This window comes from Poecilia reticulata, linkage group LG16, assembly GCF_000633615.1.
Source record: "Poecilia reticulata strain Guanapo linkage group LG16, Guppy_female_1.0+MT, whole genome shotgun sequence".
NCBI classification, from domain to species: Eukaryota; Metazoa; Chordata; class Actinopteri; order Cyprinodontiformes; family Poeciliidae; genus Poecilia; species Poecilia reticulata.
In genome coordinates, this window is record NC_024346.1 from 16,918,890 (window position 1) to 16,928,886 (window position 9,997).

The following is a 9,997-nucleotide window of genomic DNA, read 5'->3' on the forward strand; positions in this document are numbered from 1 at the left end:
CTACTACTCCCAAATTGCTTAGCTTGGGAGTAGCTAAGCAAAATCTACTTATTTCATGTGACTGAGGTCAAACTGTTGTGTTCACAGCCAAACAGACTTTAAAAAGAAACTGGAAGAAGTGTTAAAAGGAAATAAACAATATAAAAAAAAATCTAAGAAAGAAGTGGCTACAAATAGTTTTTCAATTTGATTTAGAAAAGCAATTGTTTTTCTAAATCATCAGAAATGTTTTCTCTCTGTGAAGACAGATTGCAGCTGAAGATTAGCTATCACTACCTTATCTCCATGTGGACTTTGTATTATGAATTGATGCCCAAGTTGAGTGTTCATTCACAGTGTCATTACTCTTCTACAACTCCTGGCAGCTTGCTTGGCCTCCTTGTGTTTGCGTTGTGTCACGTTTTTCCACATTTTTTGGCTTTGGACTTCAGTCCCAGCCGTTACTGAAGAGAAGAAATGTTCAAAATGAAGCCTTATGACTTTGTCAACATGTGTTTTAACTTCCGCCAAATGCACTAATATGTTTTGTATTTTTTTCACACACGAGGTTGCACAAATGTTTACTGGCCACTGAGTAAGGCAACAGAGCACAAGGCGTAATTACAGTTTAGGACAGATCCACGAGATCTGTGGTTCACCTTGGCTTTGAACACCAGAGCTATTCTCATCCTCTGGGAGCAAAAGAAGGGTTTACGGGCAAAGGCCAACTTGAGTTACAGCACCAAGAACATTAATTGCTCATAGAGGGCAACATAAGAGTGCAGATTAGATTGTAATTGGTGGGTTTTCCTGCAAACTCCATGATTCAGTGAGCACTTCTGCTGACCAATGCATCAGTGGCTGATTATAGGACTGGGTTCTTTCGCTCCAAGTGCGCCACAAATAGCCTCTTGCTAATAAAAAAAATGTGTGCTATTTGTTTTGCCCTCTTGTCAAAGTAATTATGAGCTTGGGGCAGGCCATGTGGATTTCATGTCGAACTCAAACTACACAGAGAGGAAGGGCAGCTGCAAGTGCCCCAGCACGCTGTGTTTGCATACTGTGACCTGGAATTTGCTTTGATTGTATGTTTTTGAAGAGCTCAGTGTCACTGATCCACAGCCAGGGAAGACAGGCAAACCCATTTTTGTCTGAACAACAGAGCTGAACCTACTTTTCAAATGTGAACATGTTCAGAGCTTTGATTCATTCTTACTTGACTTTTTGACAGCTGAAAAAAAGAAAGACTGCTGCATTTTTAAAATGTGCCAATATCTAAAAATCCCATCTTGCACTGATTTTCACCGTCTAAATATGATCTATTTACAGCAGGGATTTTGTAAAATCGGAAAGAACCAAAACATCTGGGCAGGCTGTTGGGAATAAAGTGTTCTTTCTCAATGTTGCATAACATCTCAGAGATTATTTTCTCATTTCTCAGAAGAAGGCCACAAAATAAACACTTCCAGTTTTTCTTTTGTTGCTAAACAGAAACACACTTGCATGCACACAGAGTAAAAACTAAAACACAACTTGTAGCTAACAGTGTTGCCAGTACTTGCACAGATGCCTCCCAGCTTAATCTCTGGAGTTTCCAGATTTTACACACTGCCCATTAAGAACTGGGAGGGGGTTGGGTGAGTACAAAAACTACCTCAAGACCTAAAGTTCCTTCAGCTCCTGCACTTTTCCAAGACAAACACAGTCAGCTGCTAATCCGAAGGCAGATTCCGTTTTTTTTTTCTACGACTGTCTTTAATACAGACACTTTACTGTCTCATATTTCAGTTCAGCTGCCCCTGAAAGAAGAGCCGCCAGTAGGAACAATTTGTTCTGTCAAATCCACACGACATATCTGGTGTCAGATTGCTTCCACGTCGCCAGACAGGCAGTGCAGCATGTCGGAGGAGGTGAAGCCAGAGAGCGTGTCGCTGTACCCTGCGAGTGCCGCAGCCACTCCTGAACAGGAGGTGGTGTGCATCTTTGGGACGGGAGACTTGGGGCGCTCTCTGGGTCAACGTCTGCTGCAGTCTGGGTATAGGTTGGTGTATGGGAGCCGGAAACCTCACAGCTGCGGCCCCATTCCTCCAGGAGCTCAGGTATGTGCTGCAACGTCTGGTGTGGACTGAGGAAAAAATATATTATATAGTACTGTGTTTTGTTGACAATTATTGCAATTGGTTTTGGTAATTGCAAGGTGCAGATGGTAAAATTTAAAGTGCAAAGTCTCTTCTGTCTTTTTATTAACTAAACAAAGTCACTGATTGGTTGTGTGTAGACAGGCGTTAGCGCAGATGATGCACGGGTGCAGTGTGGTGCAGACTGTTCTCATCTTTTATGTTACATGTGAACAAAATCATTTAAACTCGACACATTCTGGTATGCTGAGAATGTAATTTGTTTCCAATTGTTTCCATAAAATTCTGTCATAGTAAATACTAAGTCTTCCTTTTCAGTTTCTCGTTTTTCTCAGCCTAGAAAGGAAACCGTCACACATATATCTGATATTTTAATGGCAGGCTGAACAGCATAAATCAAATATGTCTATCAATCAGAACCAGGCTGTTGTCATATGGGCTCCTTAGCCAGATGTTTGATGTCTTTCAAAGTGACCTAAGTCTGACTGATGTACGACATTTCATCAAACCGGTGTGTCACTGCATTTGACAGACTCATCATTTTGACCCAAAGAAGGCAGGAAGTGGCCAGACTAATTGAAAACAAAGGCTCAAACAAGCATGGAGATGTGTTGACTGCCTGCGCTGTTTAATCTTTCCTTTCACTCACTTTAACACTCCACTGCCGCAACAGTATTTACAAATATTAAAGCAGACGCACTAATGAGTTAGTCATAATTTTGTTGGCTCTGATTGCACAACAACATCAGGGTGGACACACACGTGCTGCAATGTGTAGCATCCTTATTTATGCAGCGAGCTTACGAAAATAAATAATACGTATTCACATTCTGTGCATGCTAGTCCCATTAGCGAGATTTATGACTGGTGAGGCACTGACTACTCTTGATAGAAGATCACATATTTGACTTTTAATTATGATGTTTTAAAAGCCTATTATGTGCAATAATTAAATGTTTTCTTTGGCTAAACTTTCTTTCTTTTTACTAAAATTGAAAGTTGTGTATGATCTTACCTTCATTTGTATATCAAGTTCACTTATCACTTCCCTTTAACTACAGATTCATGCAGCACATTTATGGCTGACCAGACTAAATATGTCACATACAGTTATTAAATATATTAAATTGTGGAACATCAGCATGTAATACATGTGTAATCAAACATATATTGCGATATAAAGAGGTACAGCAAAAGATAGGTGCCAACCGTTTAATTCACTCTGTGACACAATGCCACTGGAGGTCAGACACAGCATACTGCCTCATGTACTACTCATAAGTTCATTATTACATTATATAAGTTCAGCACTTTTGACCATGAAAATGTTGAAATCATACAGGAAAGAAATTTGCACAACAACAAAGTGGACAAATTAATTTTCTCTTAATGTTAAGAGAACAATGTCTATACTGGAGTCTGATGTTGCACAGACATTTTAACCACTCTGGTGAATATGTCAGTGGCCATCTTTGAGATCCTGGTCTGATGACGCTTCAGGAACAAAAGCTCCGCAGGGAGCACTTCAGTTTGAATTTATTTTAAATTGCAGCCTAAGTCAGAACAAACAAATCATGAGGAAATCTTAGTTAAAATGTAGAAAATGATCTGATAATCTCCAGACACAGTCCATTTCATTTTAAAGGATTATAAGTCAAAATACCATATTTGGTATTCCCCATAATCTTAAAGAGGTTTTTCCACATTCACACTTTCCATGTGTGGTCCTCTTCAATTCCAGGTGTCAACCATCTATTTATTGTGCAAGAATCTGTAGCTTTCCTTAGTTGATCAGTCCCAGAGCAAAATGTTTTGCTTAGAATATTCTTCAAGGACACCAACAGTTATCTGTATGATGATGGGACACAGCCCCATAAACAAGTTGTTGCAAATCCTGGGAAGATTCGGAACGGTCTCTGGGGATGGGCTCATGAAACTGACAGCATTTTCCCAACCAATTTGGTTAATCACAGTTACTAAGTCAACAACAAAGGGTGAGGCTTTTCATATTCACAAGAAGCTATTATTGTGTGATTTGATTTAATATGTTTGATCAATATTCAAGTGTAACAAAAAAAGCAAAAGCAAAAGAAATCTGTAAGGAGGAAAACACGTTTTCACAGCTCCGTAACTTCCAGCAGTAACTCATTGTCAAATATTCGCCCGTGCGCCGCTCTTTTGAGAAGTTTACATTTCACGCAAAGATCCATGAGTTTGAGCAACTCAGTTAATTAATTTCAGATAAATGACACCCACAAAGGCAACAGAAGTACCAATTGCTCCTCTGCACATGCAGCTTTTGTGCATGACGGTCATCTTGTGTTTGTGTGTCTGACCTCTGCAGGTGATGAGCCACGAAGCGGCGGCGCAGTCAACCAGTCTGGTCTTTGTTTGTGTTCACAGAGAACATTACGACTTCCTGGAGACACTAGCGCCTCAACTCAATGGGAAGGTACCTCACTGTGCAATCGCATGACGTTGTGCGTCATTAGCGTTGTTTATTTTCTGACTTCTAAACCGTTCTCCCGAATTTTTATTCGCCGCAAGTTTCTCGTGGACGTTAGCAACAACCTCGAGAAGAATATGTACCCAGAGGCCAACGCTGAGTATCTGCAGAGGCAAGTAGAGATTAGGTGGTGTCTTTCGGATGCGGTTAGAGCCTTCTGTGGCTGGCAGAGCATGAAGCTAAAGTTTGTTATTCACTGCCCAGGTTAATCCCCGGGGCCCATGTGGTGAAAGCATTTAACACCTTGTCAGCCTGGGCTCTTCAGAACGGACCTTCAGATGCCAACAGACAGGTACTGGGTCTGTTGTGACACTAACAAGTTTCTCTGTGGAAAAAAAAGAAAAAAAATAGACTGAGTCTTTTTCTTCTCCGGCTCATCAAAAATGCAGTATTTCTCTTTTTCTGGTGTGATCTTTTACATTTCAGTTTTAGGGGCTTGTTTGTTTGACAGATTTCTCATTCCATCAGAGGAAAAACAAGCTTTTTTTTTTTCTAGTTCTCTGATGTGTTTGCACAGTGGGTGCTACTCAAGACGGGAAGAACTTTAGTCTAAATCATAATCACACACTTTGAAGCATTCATCAGACCACATTTAAGGAAAAGAATGTAAATTTAGGTAGTCAACTTAATGTCTTTGCTCCGAAAGCCACCTGTGATGTGTCTTTGAATCAGTGAACTCCATCGTTCCTCAGATCTAAGCTCAACATCACATGTTTTGCTCTATCTCTGTAGTGCAAAGCTGCAGCACATGTGTTTTTTTTCCCTGCTTTGTTTTGATCTGTTTGTTAGGTCTCAGAGGATGGTAAAAAAAAAAAAAAAAACACCCAAGTGTGTGCATGTTTATGCATTGGGGTGCTCTGTATTTGGAGCACCATCAGCAACATCACAAGGTGTTAACCGAGCGTCGTTGCTCGATACCTGTTTTCCTCGCCTAAATTTAGTATTTCATTCAAGAAGCCACGCCGTCTTTGTTCACTTTCATATTCATTCCTCTAGAGTCAAACGCATCCTTTTCATCAATGTGTGTACACATCCAATACGTACATAAATATTACATTAACATAGCTGAGCACCATGTTTCTCACACAGGAGATTTTTTTTTTTTCGAGTTGTAAGAACCTTTTCATGCTCCAGGTGTACCTGTGTGGAAACAATCCTGAGGCTAAGCAGGCAGTGGCAGTGATTTCCACCAAACTGGGCTTCACTGTTCAGGATAGAGGGTCTCTGTCTGCAGCCAGAGAGCTGGAGGACTTCCCCCTGCAGCTGTTCCCCGAGTGGAGGCTGCCCATGCGTCTCACCGTTGGCCTCACTGCCTTCTTCTTCTTCTATCTTCTCACCAGAGATGTCATCTATGCGTATGTTAACGAGGGCAGAGACATCTCCTTCAGAATCATGATGTCCCTGGCTAACAAGGTGAAGACAGATTATTTATTTATGTTTTTTTTTCTTTTTTTTTACAAATAGTGTGTTTTCTTTAAAACTACTGAGCCTGAACTAGACTGTTTTTGTTTTTCTTCTTTTCCAGGTGTTTCCGAGCGTATCTCTCATCTTGCTTTCTCTCTGTTATCTGCCTGGAGTCATAGCTGGCTTCTTTCAGCTCTACAGAGGAACAAAATACAAGTAAGGAAAGGATACTGAACAACATGTAAACTCTCTGAAGATATGCAGTAGAAAGCATGTTTAATAGGATACAAAATGTTTGTTTTAGACGTTTTCCTGACTGGTTGGATCGCTGGATGTTGTGCAGGAAACAACTAGGTCTGATAGCTCTGGCCCTTGCTTCCCTGCATGTGCTTTATACTCTGATCATACCTATAAGGTAGGTAATGATCCGTACAAATATCCCTATTGGGAAAGTTCCTTTAATTGAAACACTTTTCATTGCTTTCTACTTCGAGAGATATGACAATCTATATCTATATCTCTATGTCTAACCTAAATCTTTTCGGTGTTTCCATAGCAACTCCAAATATCAACCACCTTTTTTATACAAAACATTGTTAGTCAACTTTAGATCTCTTTTAATGTGTACTCAACTTAGAACAAATTGTTAATAAAGAGTAAAAAGTGTTATAACTCCATCTGGTTGATATTCAACAGACTCATATTATTGTCACAAAAATCATTTATTCTTCTCACAATGTGTTCAGATAAATTGCATCTTTGAAAGATAGAAAGCATTTTTTTTTTTCTAATTTGAAATTTTTTGTTCCAAATAATGTGTGTTTTTTTATTCCCAGGTATTATGTAAGATTCAGACTTGCAGGAAGTACCATCTCACAGGTAAAAGACGTATAAAACATGTTTTTGGTTTTACCAGTGGAGTTGCAATAAATATATATAAATATATATATATATTACTTTGTTTCACTTTCAGATCAAGAATAACAAGACATCTTCATTTGACACAACCATGGCCTGGAGAACTGACTCGTACTACTCCATAGGGGCTCTGGGATTTGGCCTGTATCTCCTTTTGGGAATTTCCTCTCTCCCTTCTGTCAGCAACGCTCTCAGCTGGAGAGAGTTCAGCTTCATTCAGGTGAAAACTTCTATGTTTATCTTACTTATACAGCACAGGTTTTTCTTAATGGGATTCAGTGTCTTCGACCACAATCAAACGTGGACACTAGGTTTTACCTAAACCATCTGTGTATTGATATTTAGCTTGAGCAAATAATGAGCAAATGGGGAATTACTTTTCACACAATGCCAGGTTGATTTGGATGAATTCTTTCCCTCAGTAAATGAAATCATCAAGTGAAAACTTAGTTTTTGTATTTAATCTTGTTATTTTTTCATCTATTATTAAGATTAGTTTTAAATATTGGAAATATTTCTGACTCAATTTTTTCTTTTCACTCAACAGTAACTTTGAATCATCTGTTTTACATTTGATATGGCAGCTTCACTTTTTGGATTACATATAAGCCACTATATATGAAAAGTACCAAACAATTAAACACCTTAAATGACACAACTAAGAAGCTGTACTAGAAACTAGTGCCAGATGCCTCCAAATCTTGGATATTACATGTTTTGAGTGTGTTGCATTCATAAACTTTCCCTCTTGGTCCCAGATTATTTGAAGGCGAGTTGAATGTAACCCAAAGAACTTTTCATACGCAGAAATCTTAAAAATATGCTTGCTTACTTTATGCCCACCTGTAAGGAGATATTTCAAAATGTTTAGTTCAATTGTTCATCTGATATAGAAATTCAAAGACAGGATACCGATCCTAAAAAAGGAATATGGATGCATATCCCAGAAAAAGAGCCTCGATTAACGTTCAAGCCGTGACTGATGAAGACGACGTTTTAGAAAACGGTTTCTAACTTCCTGTTGGAGGAAATTCAGTGAATATTTTCCTTTGTCCTTTTCTAATTTTCCTGTTTGATGTTGATCTTTTTTCTTCCTGTTGACCATTGAGTGTAAGCACAATCACACTGCAGGAAATGAACTCATTCATAAATGTATCTGGGTCAGATCAAGCTCATTTTCTCACTCCACCCTACACCTTATCTCCAGCCCAAATTAGAGCGGCTCTAAATGTTAAGTTATTCATCAAATGTAATTTAGGAGCACACATTATCCTGAGCTACAGTCCTAAATTTTTCTTTGTGCAGATCGTACTTCATGTAAATCCCCAGGGACATTTCTGGGATTACCTCTATAAAACTCAGACATGTTGGTGCATATGTCTCAGTAAAGGTCACCTTGTTACTTGCCATTCCTTAACCCAGGACACTGAGAAGCTGTGGGTGAGTTCAAGTGAGTCAATGACGCTGAAAACGTTAAAATAAATAACATGATTTATTAAATTATTGATTAACACAGTCACAGCACCATTAAAAGTAGTACTCCTTGCAATTACAGTTGAAAAAGATTACAGCATTTTGCATTTCTGATTGATCACAGCTTTTAGATACATTTAATTAGTAATGTCTGACTTCCTTCTACTCAGGTGAAATAAACGTTTATTTCTTTTAGCCACTTGCTAGTAGGCTGGATGAGAAATCAATGTATCATCATCACCCAGTAAGCAGGAAGGTAAGGGAGGAAGACAAATAAATCTCTAATGCTCGCTGTCAAGATATCTGTAGAAGAGTCGCATGTCTTTTAGAAAACTAAAAATGCAAAACAAATCTAAAACATGTAGTTAGATCAACACAGCAAATCTCACCAGACACAAAGTCAACCTTTGCACATAGCTACAACATCTCCTTGAGTAAATCCACATTGAGTAAATGTGTTTAAATTAAATATTTGGTATCATTTTTCCTAAATTCCTCAGTCTGAGTTTAAACAACTTGGATATAAAAAAACATTTAAGGTGGGAATCCATTACTTTACCAATAACTGTTGAGGTCCCAGTAGATGTATACCAAGATGATGACCTTTCTTTGTTTTTCTGTTTTCCAGTCCAAATTGGGATACCTGACATTGTTCTTCTGCACCTTTCACACCTACCTGTATGGTTGGGACAGATTTCTGTACGTCTCCCAGTACAAATGGTACAGTCCTCCAGGCTACATGCTCTGCCTGGTGGTGCCCTCCCTGGTGCTGGTGTTCAAGCTGCTGCTGCTTCTGCCTTGTGTGGATAAAAGCCTCAGCCGCATTCGGCAGGGCTGGGAGAGGACGGATCCTGAGAACGACAGCAAGAAGAAGTCACTGTTAGCGTAGGACTGTCACAAACTGTCACAGACTCAGACAGAAACATCTTGTCTTCCGAGAGCACTCTAAATGTAATTCAACCGCTTCAGTTTTAATGCAGAACAAAATAGTGCACAACAGTAAAAAAGCATGCGTTAAGTGTTACCATATTTACATTCACAGTTTGAACACATTCACTTTGAGTTTTGTAAGTATTTTTTTAATCAATTATTAAGGAATATTTTTATATAGCCAATGCTATGGAAGCAAACATTAAAATAAATAAATAACACATGAAACCAGCATTTCATTGTTTGTGTACTAAATTGAATCTTTGAATTTTTCTTTTCAATTCTTGGTCATAGTTTTTTAACGGTATTTTTTTTTGCTTGTTTTTGATTCTGCTGCATGCTGCCTTTTAATATCATTTTGTATGTTGGAGGAGGTTCCTCTGAGAATCTTTGTTTCCTCAATAATACAAAGTGTACCCACTGAAAAATATTGTTTAAAGTTTATATTTGATATATATATAGTTTATAAGAAGCTCAATACAGACTTGAATAAAATCTATCAAACTAATCTCATGAGCTGGGTTTATCCATCTTTTCCATAGATGAACATCACATATATATAGAAGTCATCTCCATTTTTACGACACATTGCGTGTGTGTGTGTGTGTGTGTGTGTGTGTGTGTGTGTGTGTGTGTGTGTGTATATATA

At 38.6% G+C, this 9,997-nt stretch overlaps 1 protein-coding gene across 1 annotated transcript; it reads left to right on the top strand.

Moving 5' to 3' along the window:
* Positions 1-1,626: 1,626 nt before the first annotated feature.
* LOC103478633 (metalloreductase STEAP4) lies at positions 1,627-9,864 on the top strand. The gene is made up of 10 exons (XM_008432603.2): positions 1,627-2,078; positions 4,462-4,569; positions 4,665-4,735; positions 4,828-4,915; positions 5,758-6,036; positions 6,149-6,243; positions 6,332-6,442; positions 6,864-6,906; positions 7,001-7,165; positions 9,047-9,864. Exons 1-10 carry the CDS (start codon positions 1,878-1,880, stop codon positions 9,305-9,307), a joined length of 1,422 nt encoding a protein of 473 aa, XP_008430825.1. The 5' UTR covers positions 1,627-1,877; the 3' UTR covers positions 9,308-9,864.
* Positions 9,865-9,997: the final 133 nt, after the last annotated feature.

Excerpts from the sequence above, each read along its gene's own strand:
- LOC103478633 (XM_008432603.2), top strand. The coding sequence starts at position 1,878 with ATGTCGGAGGAGGTGAAGCCAGAGAGCGTGTCGCTGTACCCTGCGAGT. Across the intron at positions 4,916-5,757 it reads CTTCAGATGCCAACAGACAG|GTGTACCTGTGTGGAAACAA; the intron begins GTACTGGGTCTG and ends TTCATGCTCCAG. Across the intron at positions 6,907-7,000 it reads CAGGAAGTACCATCTCACAG|ATCAAGAATAACAAGACATC; the intron begins GTAAAAGACGTA and ends TTTCACTTTCAG.